Genomic DNA, 13,934 nt, shown 5'->3' on the forward strand with positions numbered 1-13,934 from the left:
ACAGACGAAAATCAGTTGTGTTTCTGTACACTCACAATGAATTACCTGAAAAGGAAAGAAAGAAAGACAATCCCATTTAGGGGCGCCTGGGGGGGCTCAGTTGGTTAAACGTCTGACTTTGGCTCAGGTCATGATCCCACGGTTCGTGGGCTCGAGCCCCGTGTCGGGCTCTGTGCTGACAGCTCAGAGCCTGGGGCCTGCTTTGGATTCTGTGTCTCCCTCTCTCTCCGCCCCTCCCCTGCTCACGCTCCGTCTCTCTCTCTCTCTCTCTCAAAAATATAAATAAAAACACTAAAAAAAACCACAACCCAATCCCATTTACAATAGCATCAAAAGCAATAAGATACTTCAGAAGAAATTTAACCAAGAAGGTGAAAGATCTGTATATGAAAATTACAAGACTTTGATACAAGAAATCGAAGAAAATACAAAGAAGTGGAAAGGTATTCTTGCGTTCATGGATCAGAAGACTTAGTATCGTAACTGTGTCTATACTATCCAAAGCCACCTTGGATTCTGTGCAATCCCTATCAAGATTCCAACGACATTTTTTTTTTTTATAGGAACAGAAAAAAAAAAAAAGTCCTAAAATTTGCACGGAACCACAAAAGATCCTGAATATCCAGAGCAATCCTGAGAAAGAACAAAGCTGGAAGCGTCACACTTCATGATTTCAAACTATATTGCAAAGCGATCTTTGGTCATCAAAATAGTATCATCCTGGCCTACAAACATGTGCCAAACATGCTGCTCAGTGCTGCTGAGCCAGTCCCGGCAGAGAGCCTCCCCTGCCCAGCCCGGCCGTGAACCCCAGAGACCCCTGTGCACAGCAGCCTTCGCTGCAGAGACCCCAGTCTTGCCTCTGCTTCCGTTCCTCATCAGGAAAAGGAGGAGCATAGTCATCCCTATCTTGCAGGGTTGCAGGGAAGATGAGGTAAACTAATCTGTCTAAACCACTCAGAATAGTTTCTGGCACGAGGAAGGACACCATAAGTGGTAGCTATTATTGTAAGTGCTTTTGGCCTGTGTACCTGGCTCTCTCTCCCTCTGAAGTTAAGTCTTCACAAACAGGGGCTGATCTCACTTTCTCGGCATCCCCAGCAGGATTGTTATTTTCTTGTATCTGCTGTCGTGGAAGCTCTGGTTCTCTCAAGGCTGGCTTGTACGTTGTCAAAATTCAAAGACACGGTCCTGAGTGTTTTTTTGTTTTGTTTTGGACTCATTCGCGGTAGCTTTTGGAGGGCAGAAATCAGGATGCTGGGTAAAGGTTACAGGAGGGCAAATTCTGGTTCAATAGAAATAGCCTCCTAAACAACAACAACAACAACAACAACAACAACAACAACGAAATAGCCTCCTAAAATGACAGGAGTCCAAGCATGGAATGTGCTATCTTGACATGTACTAATTTTTCCATCACTGAAAGTGTTTTAAAAGAAAGGGGGAGGATTGGTTAGAGTGAGCTTTTGCTTCCGATAACATAAGACATGAGACAGCCTCTTAGTTCTGAATTCTAAGAATCTATGCTCAAAAACTAAAAAAGAAAAAGGCTCCATATTGTTGACACCAGGGATTTTCAAGCTTCTTTTTAAAGCAGCAGAACATATTTTTCAAAAGTTGATTTATTTATTTTGATAGATAGAGAACGTGAGCAGGGGAGATGCAGAGAGAGAGAGGGAGAGAGACAGAATCCCAAGCAGGCTCCGCACTGTGAGTGCAGAGCCCGACGCGGGGTTTGATCTCAGGAGCTATGAGATCATGACCTCAACTAAAATCAAGAGTTGGACGCTTAACTGACTGAGCCATCCAGGTGCCCCAGCAGAAAACTTAAGAAACAAACCCTTAAATGGAAGCCAATATATCAAACAGATCAACAGAAAGATGCTCATGTTAAAATGGGAAGAGAGAAGGGAAGGACCAGATCCCTACCTTCTTAGTCTCCCTCGATTTTCTGATTTTGACCCCCAGAGCCAAGTCTAAGTTTCTTATATTTGCATTCAAGAATTTAAAGGTCTCATGGCTAGCCAATCCTGCAACATTATATGGTGCATGAACTCTCAGCTATAGCCATACAGTATTTTCCTTATTTCCAAATGGCTCACGAGCTTTGGCAGCCACCATCGCTCTGTCCACACTGCTCCCTTACCTGGAATACCCCCTCACTCCCTCCCCTCTGCCATTTCTCTGGAACCTGCCTCCCTTCAAGGCTCTGACAAGGCCCTCCGTGAAACTTTGCTGACCTCCCTGGCCTTTGTTAATTGTCCCTTTTTTTGTGCTGTTCCACCCGAATATGTTTTTCTATTTTGATTCAGCACAGAGTACTTTGTATTGTTTTTATTCGTGAGGCCGTCCTGCCTGGCCACGGTGATGATACGTGTGGCTGTTGACGCTATTCAAATACTTCCGGCTCGGCTCTCGGCATTCTAGGCATGCGGTAGGAGTGCATTTCTTGGCCCTCTTGTGGTTGGCCGGGGCCGTGTCGCTGTTGTAGCCAGTGAGTTAGGTCATACACATTATTTCCAAGGTCAGGGCACGTAAAAGGCAGTTCTAAGACCCACTAGGGCTCTCTTTTTCCTCTGCCATGGTGATCAGCAGCGGTTGAGTGGCTACCAATCGGTTTGGGTTCCCAAGTGAGAAGACAGAGCAGTGTCTCCGACCAACCCGCAAAGAACGTGCAGCGTGAGCGAAAAGTAAACCTTTGTTCTCACAAGCCCCCAAGAGTCTTTTGATGTTGTTGTTGTTGTTGTTACTACATCGTAATCTAGTTTATCCTAATACAGTTGGTTATTAGGGGCCACTATCCTATACTGTTTTGTATTTCTGGTGCCCAACAGAGTTGGGCTGTTCATAGCAGCTGCTTCATCAAGGTTTGATTTATTTAGCAAACATTTCTTAAGCGTCTTTGGCAGTTCGTTTAAAAATGCTTGCTTTCCATTTTCCTGAAGAAGCTGTAAGCATTTTAGGGACCAGAACCCTCTTAGTTCCTCTGCCACTATGTCCAGAGGACCTTAGACTTTGGTCCATAGGAACCTTAAAATGGCCTGCGTAGGGGGACGGGGAGGGGGGCAGTTAGAGAAAGACATTCTAGGAGGGATGAAAACACGACCTGACACGGAGACAGCAGTGGTTGGTGCCTGGGAAGACAAAATGATATGACGCCTTGAGAGAAAGAGCAACTTCTGGAAAGGTTTGGGCAACACTAAGAAGTCATCCCGAGGGGCCCAAGAGAGCTAGAAACAGGGATAAACTTGGCAACGTGCTCTGATACGTCTTTCATCATAGCTCGAACAGAGATACATTGTAGCACTCCAGACGCAGAAGCGAGATCTGGCCTTGAGCCTGGATTCTGGGTAAACACTTTGCATCTTAGACTGAGACCCAAAGTTTTGAAACTTACGACTTTGATTTGAAAAACCACAGTGGGCAGAGAGGTCTCTGAATCACTGACAATCCTTGCTGAATACTGACTAGGTTAATGACAGAGGGGAGCCAGGAGAGCTTCAGGGAGGAAAGAGGTCATGAGTCAAATGCTCCAAGAAGTCAAGGTAGGTGAGAATTCACGGTAAATAACAACAGCTACCAGTCACCAGGGCTTTCCTGTGTGCCAGACATTGCTCTATGTGCTTCACAAGTAGTACCTTATTTAATCTTCCCAGCTAACCTCTGAGGTCCGCGGTGGTGTCTCCATATGAGAAATGACGAACTGAGGTTCAAAGCCATGAATAGGCTTGTTCAAAGCCACATGGCTGGTGGTGTCTATAAACAACAGACTATTACTCAGCCATCAAAAAGAACAAAATCTTGCCATTTCCAACCACATGGACGGAGCTGGAAGAGTACAACGCTAAGTGAAATAAATCAGTCCGAGAATGATAAATACCATGAGATTTCATGCATAGGTGGAATTTAAGAGACAAAACAAATGAGCAAAGGAGAAAAAAGCGAGAGAGAGAGAGAGACAAACCAAGAGACAGACTCTTAACTCTAGAGAACAAATTGATGGTTACCAGAGGGGAGATGGGGAGGGGATGGGTAAAATAGGTGATGGGGATTAAGAGTACACTTACATGATGAGCACCGTGTGTTGCATGGACGTGTTGAATCACTATATCATATACCTGAACCTGATATGACACTGTATGTTAACTGGAATTTAAATAAAAACTTAAAAGTCACGTGGATGATAAATGGTAAAGTGAGGATTTAAACCTGGATTTGTTTGGTTCCAAAGCTTTTTTTTTTTTTAATTCCCCCACACTGGCCCTACATCCTTTCAAGTAACTTGAAGAAGAAACACCAGCATATCCACTGCCATTGCTAATTACACATGGCACCAGGAGCCAGAGAGCTGGAATGTAATAGAAAGAAAGCCAGAAGGTCTCCAAGCCTCCTGTGGCCAGTAGCTTCATCCTCTTTCCTCACCTCCCTCCAATGTCCCCACCCCCAGAGACTGCAATGAAGCAAAAATGTAGAGGGGACGCAGCCTTTTATGAGGGTCTCCTCTACTGCTGAAAACCAGTGCTGATTCTGCTAAATAATTCGTATAATGGGTTCCGGTCATTCCTTTTTAGGCCACTTATTCTGCGAATCGGCATCCACGAGAACAAACATGCAGGGTTATGGTGAAGTTCTTAATTTACATCCAAGTTAGTTAGCATACAGGGCAAGAATGATTTCAGGAATTGAATCTAGTGATTCATCCCCTATGTATATAACACCCAGGGCTCATCCCAACAAGTGTCTTAATGCCCCTTGCCCATTTAGCCCATCCCCCCCCACCCTCAGTTTGTTCTCTATATTTAAGAGTCTCTTATGTTCTGTCCCCCTCCCTGTTTTTCATATTACTCTTGCTTCCCTTCCCTTATGTTCATGTTTTGTATCTTAAATTCCTCATATGAGTGAAGAAGACATATGATATTCGTCTTTCTCTGACTAATTTTGCTTAGCATAATACACTCTAGTTCCATCCATGTTGTTGCAAATGGCAAGATTTCATTCTTTAAAAAAAAATTTTTTTTTAATGTTTGTTTATTTTTGAGAGAGAGAGAGAGACAGAGAGATAGAGCATGAGTGGGGGAGAGAGAGAGGGGGGGACACAGCATCCAAAGCAGGCTCCAGGCTCTGAGCTGTCAGCACAGAGCCTGATGAGGGGCTCAAACCCACGAACCATGAGATCATGACCTGAGCCGAAGTCAGACGCTTAACCAGCTGAGCCCCCCAGGTGCCCCAATTTCATTCTTTTTGATGGCCAAGTAATACTCCATTTTGTATATTATGATAAAGTTCTTTACTGCAGGAGAGGTAGATCTCGAAACAGTTTAGTGTAGGAGAAACTCTGTGTCTTTTAAAAGTTCTTTTGATGTACAAATGAAGTTCCTTCTAAACTCAGGTTTCTGCAAGAATGGGGCTCCCACGAGTTGCTCTCTACTTTCTCTCCAGTCTTTCAAGACTCTAGAAACAACCTCTCTCCTCAAGAATGGAGGGAGTTGTGCCTTTTGTTTTGCCCTGGGCCTTAGCTACCTTTTCTGGAAGGAAAGGAAATGAGTTCCAGTCCAGAGGGCTGATTTCCTCACTAGTGATCCTTAGAAGAAAGCCTCTTATCAAATAGCCCCCTTTTTTTTATTTCTTTTAGCTCTGTTTCAAGGATCCAGTTAATTATTCACAGCAAATTTGGCATTGTTGATTTTTTTTTTTTTAATTCTAAAGACAGTGAGAGAGAACAAGTGGGGGAGAGGGGTGGGGCAGGGAGAGAGAGAATCTTAAGCAGGCCCCATGCTCAGTGTAGAGCCCCACATGGGGGTCCATCCCACAATCCTGGGATCATGACCTGAGCCGAAATCAAGAGTTGGACACTTAACCGACTGAGCCACCCAGGCTCCTCTCAGCGTTGGTGTTATGGCTGATGCTTTTACTGATGTATTGATTTCTATCCCTACAATCAATTCCTATCCGTGTCCTGCACAAGCAACTCTTTCCATGTGTGAATATGTACCTTTTTAAAGCGTATGTATTTTGGGGGCACCTGGGTGGCTCAGTTGATTAAGTGTCCGACTTCAGCTCAGGTCATGATCTCATGGTTTGTGAGTACAAGCCTTGCATTGGGTTCTGTGCTGACCGCTTGGAGCCTGGAGCCTGCTTCGGATTCTGCGTCTACCTCTCTCTCTGTCCCTCCCCTGCTCACACTCTGTCTCTCAAAAATAAATAAAGATTAAAAATTTAAAAAAAAAGATTAAAAAAAGTGTATGTATTTTTATTTTACATAGTGGTTTTAGGTCATATATTTCGTTCTGTTGCTTTTTAAAATTAGCACTAGTTTTTAGAGAAGTCAACTTTACTGCAATTTTAAGCATAATTTATGTATAAAATGGGCCCATTTTAAGTGTATACATTTTGATGAGTTTTGACATCTGTGTATAGAACATTTTCATCATCCGGAAAGTTCCCTATTGTCCCATCTCAGTCAATGCCCACCCCCTCCCAACAGCCCTAGGCAACTACTGATACTTTTTTGCTGTTGGTGGTGGTGGTGGTGGGTTTTTTTTTTTTTTTTTTGGTCACTGTAGATTAATCTTTTCTAGAGTTTCATACAAATAGATTTATTCAGTATAGTCTCTTTTTATCTGGCTTCTTTCACTCACTTTTTAGAGTCCTGTGTACTGTGTGTAGTATCCATTAATTCTTTACTTCTGAGTAGTGTTCTATTATATGGACATACCGCCATTTATTTCTTTGCTACTTGATGGATTTTTAGGTTGTTTCTACTCGTGAATAAATAAAACCGCTATGAAAATGTGTTGCGCACTATTTGGTGTAGACATAGCCCTTTCTTTATCTTGGATAAATATGTAGGCATGAAATCACCGGATTGTATGGTAAGTGTGTGTCTAAATTTTTAAGAAACCATCAAACTAAAAACAAAACAAAACAAAACAAAAACCCCATCAAACTGTTTTCCAAAGTGGTGATACAGTTATAGTGAGCACTGGTTTTCAACACTCATCCATATTTATTTGTGCACACCAAACTCTCCAGCATATGATATCCCCACGCATATTCCTTTTGGAAAAGGAGGATTTCTTTGGAACATGTACCCGGGATTGGAATTTCTGGGTCACAACAAATGCTTACACTTAATTGGACTAAGTGTCATTAGATTCCTCCCCAGAATGACTGTTTCCATCTCAAGAGTAGGAGTCAGCTTTTGAGAATTTTGGGATTCTGTTTACAGAGAACACAAAATTACAAATTCAAAACCAGGTCCCAAAGTGAATATGGGTTTAAAGTTTTTTAAATGTTTATTTACTTTTGAGAAAGAGAGAGAGCGCAAGTAGGGGAGGGGCAGAGAGAGAGGGAGACACAGAATCCAAAGCAGGCTCCAGGCTCTGAGTTGTCAGCACAGAGCCCCACGCAGGACTTGAACGCACAGACTGCAAGATCGTGACCTGAGCCGGAGTCGGACACTTAATTGACTGCAACACCCAGGCGCCCCTGACTCTGTATTTAGAATGAGCTACAAAATTACAATAGATTACTGGGATCTTTTAAGATAATCAGCCTGAAATGCCTATTTATTGATGTTTCCTAATTGCAACCTTGTTTCCCCTCCTTAGCTAGAACATTCTAGAATTCTCAGCACTCACAAGGGTCCAAGCTAGTGAGGGGCCCTGAACCTTTGAGATTCATAGTCATTCAGCCTCTGATCCACACCCCACCAGCAGTACGTGAATATTCCTCTATTCTCATTTCCCTGTCATTATTTGGCGTTATTTAGCTTTCTAACATTTGCCAGTCTGGATCCAGCCTGCTGCCTGATTTTGTATGACCCGTGAGCTAAGATTGGGTTTTACGTTTTTGAACAGTTGAAAAAAAAAAATAAAAAAGATAATATTTAGTGACGTGGGAAAATTATATGAAATTCACATTTCAGTGCCTGTAAATAAAGCTTGCTTGGAACACAGCCACACCCATTTGTTTACACACTGTGGTCGCTTGTTGTGCTACAAAGGCAGAGTTGAGTAGTTGCAACAGAGACTGCATGGCCTGAGAACCCGGAAATATTTACTATCTGGGCCTTTACAAAAAAGGTCTGATGGCCCCTTGTCTAGAGCATTCGTTTTTCTTGGAGACAACGGTCTTATTCTGTATCAGAAAGGAGACATGCCTCCTGTTAATGTGCCCTTGTGTCTGCCCATTTTGAAATGATAGATCTTTCCATTACTGTGCTAAAAAGCATTTGATTTGGCTGTTTTCTGATCTGTCTGCTGGCTTTATGTATGTCTAAGCCATTACTATGTCTCCTCCCACTCCCAAACTCAGGGTCTTAACACGGCATTCTTGATCATGGCTCACGAGTCAGTGGGGAAGCTGGACTTTGGCTGGGTTGCTCTGCTTGGGGTTGGAGTAGCAGGCACAGCTTAATTTCTCACTGCAGCTCCGTGGGCAAGCCGGGGTGGCTTTGCTCCGTGATGTCTCATTGTCTTTGGACCACTGGGGCGCGTGTTTCTCACGGTGATGGCTGAGGTGCTAAAGGGCAGTAAAAACGGTCATCGCCTCTTAAAGTGTGGGCTCAAAACTGGCACGCTGTCACTCCTGGCCATGTGCCACTGGCTAATAAAAAGCAAGTCTCACAGCCCAGACAAAAGTGAAGGGACAGGGAAGTGCATTCCTCCCGGGATGAGACCTTCGAAATGGATTCAGATAGGGGTGTAAAATTGGGGTCGGTAATGCAGTCTACCATAGATTATAGGAAACACCGCAATGGGAGAAAGTGGCCTTTCCTTTGCCACCTAGGAGGATGCCACTTGTTCTCAAACACACGCTGTTAAAAGTCGGGGCTGTGGCCTTCCTCCTCATCCCACTCCACAAAGTCTGACATTTTAGTTTCCAGTAGTGATGGCCAGGAGAAAGAGAGAGAGAGAGAGAGAGAGAGAGAGAGAGAGAGAGAGAATCTGAAGCAGGCTCCAGGCTCCGAGCTGTCAGCGCAGAGGCCGACTCAGGGCTTGAACTCACGAATCGAGAGGTCATGACCTGAGCCAAAGTCGGACGCTTAACTGACTGAGCCACCCAGGCGCCCCATGCCCTTCCTTTACCATCAAAATGAATCCCCAACGTATGAGACATCCTAAGATGTTCTTATTGCTGGAGAGAACCCAAGGGACACAGAAGTATCACTCCTTTTCGGTCTCACTGCCCTTTCTTTTCTTTTACCAGAACTGAATGACTAGCGAAAGCATTTTTTCCCCTTCTTGGCTCCCCAGTTACATTGCAAACGTCCTCGAAGGTAAGGCTGTGTCTTCTCTTTGTTAACGTCTCTTCCCCCTGTCCCAGCCTCCCCTGGAGGTTTAGACAAGGGTGGGGTATCCGGCGGCCATTCAACCAGTGTGGTTGATGACTTGTCTGCTTGTCTAATCCTAAGGGACTGTTCCCTTTCTGGTTCACTGATCATGGCTCTGCCATGCTTCTCGGGGCAATAAATACCGGTCTGGACTGCCCAGAATGCAGACCTCTGCGAGTCTTGCCAGCCCAGAAGCCTCTAAGCCTCCTAATCTCCCCCTGAGCCCTCAGCGTTCATGAAGCGTATTCTCCTGGTTTTGACTGTTAGCCTGCTCCTGCCCCAGGTTACCCAAGGTAAATAGGATCTCTCCCAAGCGGGAGTGGGTCATGTTCAGCGAATTCTGGGGGCTCTAACAGCCTGGACTAGGACAATGGCAGCCTCCTTGGAGGCCTCTGGACGATCTCTGTAGCCAGGGGAAAATTTGAGTTCCCTTGTACCAGCTGATCTTTCCAGTGCTATTACTTGACTACTCTGATCTTCCCTGGTGTGCTTTGGAGAAGTGGAACATGATGATCTGGGCAGAGGGTACACGGAGGAGAGAGATGCAGGCGTGGAATATGGAGGAAATGGGCACTTTTCTAAGAACATCGGGGGGGATTTGGATTTCGAGCTATTGTTGCCTCCATGAAAACGGTTCCTGAATTTCTGATTGAGGATTCTGATACCGTTCTCAGGCAATTTTAATTTATCTGGGCCACTCTAGGCTGTGGGTCCCCCAGAGCAGCTAATTATCTAGGCTGGTTAAGACGCACAAAAAGGCCCAGGATGTTGTGGAGGAGGGAGTGCTACATTCTTGGGAGTTTTGCAGATGCCCTAGAAAACTTGCAGATGTCCAGATGGGTGTATTTCAGACTCCTGTCCCGTTTCATTGATAGGGTCAGAGAGGGGACTGAGGGCAAAGGGAAAAAGTAACTGATATTGGGTACCTGGTTACATTGTATTATGAGGGAGACAAAACCTAGTGGGGGGGGGGGGGAAGGCTCCTGCCTCCCCCAAAGGAGCTGGCCAGGGAGAGGAAGCTGCCTCCTGGGGAGGACTTCGGGGTTGTGACTGACGACACAAATGGGAGAAGAAAGGAGAATGGCCAATACTCCTCCCCGCACATCTCCTGATTTCCTTACTACTGTCTTCTCTGCCGGGGTGCCTTCCCCCTTCCCCAGCCCTCTGCTTTATTTCAGGACTGACCCCGTCCTCTCCCTCCTTTTTAATTCCAGCCAGGCACTGCTGGAAAAAGTTGGGAAGGTGCAGAAGAACGTGTAAAGACAGTGAAGTATTCTACCTCTTATGCAATGATGAGACTAAGTGTTGTGTCAACCCCAAGCATGTACCTGTCAAAACTAGATCCTTGCCGCCAACCGGAAGCCTGGAGTAACTTCTGCAGTCTGGCCCATCTCGCCCGACTTTGAGCCCAACCTCATCGGAGCCCACGGCTCTACGAAATCATTCTCGACTGTCCCATTTGTGCCTGGTAGCTCCGCCTCACTGAACTTACAAATCAAGAACAAAGAGAGGTGTGCGTGCAGGTGAGACAGAACAGGGAAGACCAGTAGGTTAGTCTGTTTGGCACCTAGCTCCTAGCCTGCTGGCCCCCAGTTCAGCCCAGATGATGTACATAAGGAGTGTTCATTCTACCCATTTGACTCCTGTTTTCTAGAGTCAGCACTGCCAGGAGAATTTTCTATAATGATGGAAACATCCCAGCTCCGCGGTGTCCAATATGGTAGCTTACTAGCCACGTGTGGCTATTGGCCATTTGAGATGTGGCGAGTGAGTGGGTGGAGATGCCTGTTGCATCCTTGTTTGTAATGCAAAAGGAAAACCCCAGAACATTCTAAATGCCCATTAGCCCGGAAATGAAGTATGCATACCGATGACCACTACGTCTCACTTAAAAAAGAGGATGTCAATCTACCTAACGCTGCAAGACATATTGTGGGGTGAAAAAAAGAAAGACGTCCCCTGAAATAGAAACCAAAACATCAACCAATGCTATGTTTTCTAAAGGTATGTGGGTACGTATAAAGTCAATGTGGGGGGGGGGGAGGGGGGGGGGCAGGGGGACAGTAATGCAAACATAGAGCATTTGATTTTTAAATCATTCCACAAGTACATATTACGTGATTTGTTATTTATATCCTCCCTCCCCCACCCCCCACAATCAGTAAGCTCGATGAGGACATGAAAAAAAAATGTGGCTAGTGTAACAGGGGGACTGAATATTGAATCCAATCTAATCTAATCTATATAGCTAAATGTGGGTAGTGGTTATCGTGCTGGACAGTGTAGCTTTAGAGTCGAGATACAGGCTACGGCAGGTTTGGGGGGCCGAATCTCGGGGTGTTTCAGGGTAAGTCGAGGAGGCAAGCAAGAATCTGTGATGAACATGAGAACCCATTCTTAGCCCGCTGCTTCGTTTTCTCTACTTTCAGCCCAAAAGGCTGTGACTGCTCTCCCCTGATAACACCCCCAGTTCTACCCCGTTAGGGAGTCCTGGATTGTGTCTTATAGTTTTCTTCCACCTGCAGAGAGCAGGTATCAGGCCCCACGTGGGTTCCCACTTCATCTTTTTCCTTTCCTCCCAGTGGGGGCCACATGATCTTGAACTGTTCGCTAGTCTTTTTCTAAGACTGATCCCGAACTGAGACAGTGGGGATTTTCCCATTACCAGCCCCATGATTTGGGTCACGATCTCAAGTGTTCCCAGCCCTTGCTACTTATCTGATTAATCAAAAAGGATTTGATTCTTTATTCTGACTTGGGAAGCTCTGTTCAGCATCACCTACTTACCATCCAGTCCCTTCATACACTAAAATTGGCCTCAGCCTATGGCTTGACTCAGTCATCCCCAGCACACCTTTTTTTTCATGAAAACCTCCAGCCTCAGTGTCTAAGTATCACCAGACGTGTCAAACAGTTTTGAACACTGGATTCAGGATCAGAAGATCTGGGTTCAAGTCCTTGAGTCACATATCTGCTGCATGACGCTGGGCAGGCCATTTAAGCCTCTCTGTTTTATTTTCTCCTCTCTAAAGTGAGGATCCATCCCACCCAAGGCACAGGGGTGTCATTAGATGAAATGAAATCACAGGTAGGAAGCACCCAGGACAGAATCCAGCACACATTCGATTCCCAGGAAGACTTGGGATGCTCTCCCACTCTTGGGAATGAGCACTGGGTGTCATATGTAAGAGATGAATCACTGGGTTCTACTCCTGAGGCCAAGATTACACTGTATGTTAACTAACTTGAATTAAAAAAAAAAAAAAGACAGGATGCCTTCCTGTTCACTTCTCATGACAGGTCTGCCATCATCACCCCTTGAGTCTTTGGAGGGGGAGGGGCCCTGTAAGTCAAGCATATATCTCATTAAGTCAAAATTGTTCAACTAATATTGATTGAATAGTCGATTAGTGTTCAATCTGTTTTCAGGGCTACCCCCTCGGCTCAGTCCCTCCTTGGCCTCCTCCCTCTTTCTCCCAACCCAGACCTCCTGCCTTGAGTTTTGCCACTGATCTTTTCATCTCTCTGCCATGTCCGATTGTCCCACATCCTGGTGCCCAATGTCACAAGGGTTCTTTATGGAATACAGCAACGTTCCTCAACATATTTGATGATGACGCACCTTAAATTTGTCATTGGATGTAATGGCTTGAGTTCATCAGAGACCGACTTAAGCAGAAAGGACATTTCTTGTCAGGATGCTATGTAGCTCATAGAACTGATTGGAAGTCCCGACAATTGAACTGGGCTTGGTAGGACCAAGGGAGAGTGGGCAGCAGAAACAATCTTCCAGGATCCTACCAGCAGCATAGCCATCCTGGCACTGGACATCTGGAGCCTTGCCTGGACTTCTCCTACAGTGGCTTCAGACCTGCCAGGGCCACAACTAGGGGGAGGAGGGGGAGGTGCCTAAGGTGCAACCCGTCAGGGGCCCTCAGTCTCAGGGTCATATGAGTGCCTCCTGGGCACCTCCCTCACCTCCCCCTAGTCCTGGCCTTGCCACCTGGATCCTGCACTTCTCTGCACTACCCACCCACCACACCTGTACTTATATTTGCTCAGAGTGTGTGTTCATAATAGACTGTCACCCCCATGAAGACCGCGGCTGATTTATTTTCTGTATCTCAGAGCAGAATCTAGCACAAATCGAGTATTCAAGCAATATTAGTTGAAGAGTTTTGACTTAATGAGATCTCTGTTTGGCTTAAAATAGCGGGAATGGTACACGAGCATTTCCTCTTTAGGGCATAGCTTCACATTGGAATAGTATCAATGTTTGATACTCAATAACCACGGAATATTACTAGAGATACATATTGAGATTATAAGATGAGACACTTAGCAGGGGTGGCTACAGTTACATCACCCATCACTGTGATGGTCATTGGTGGATGCTTCCATTATGGCCGAGCAAACTGAAATATACACTTGCGTGAGTCAGGCGGTGTCTTCTCTGAATGTCTGGAGGCGTTGTGGACGTCATGCTTTGCCTTAAAAGCAAAATCATTACATATTAATGAGATCAGTTATACAAATGTACTTAATATTTTTGGAACAGACATTGTGGCAGGGTGATATATTAAGAATTCAATGTAGCAAT

General features: G+C 45.2%; 1 protein-coding gene across 1 annotated transcript; it reads left to right on the forward strand.

Moving 5' to 3' along the window:
* Nucleotides 1–9,134: 9,134 nt before the first annotated feature.
* Nucleotides 9,135–11,332, forward strand: DEFB121 (defensin beta 121). The gene is made up of 2 exons (XM_040446775.1): nt 9,135–9,627; nt 10,549–11,332. Exons 1-2 carry the CDS (start codon nt 9,570–9,572, stop codon nt 10,704–10,706), a joined length of 216 nt encoding a protein of 71 aa, XP_040302709.1. The 5' UTR covers nt 9,135–9,569; the 3' UTR covers nt 10,707–11,332.
* Nucleotides 11,333–13,934: the final 2,602 nt, after the last annotated feature.

Source organism: Herpailurus yagouaroundi, unplaced genomic scaffold, assembly GCF_014898765.1.
Source record: "Herpailurus yagouaroundi ecotype Mexico unplaced genomic scaffold, PumYag 196, whole genome shotgun sequence".
Taxonomy (NCBI): Eukaryota; Metazoa; Chordata; class Mammalia; order Carnivora; family Felidae; genus Herpailurus; species Herpailurus yagouaroundi.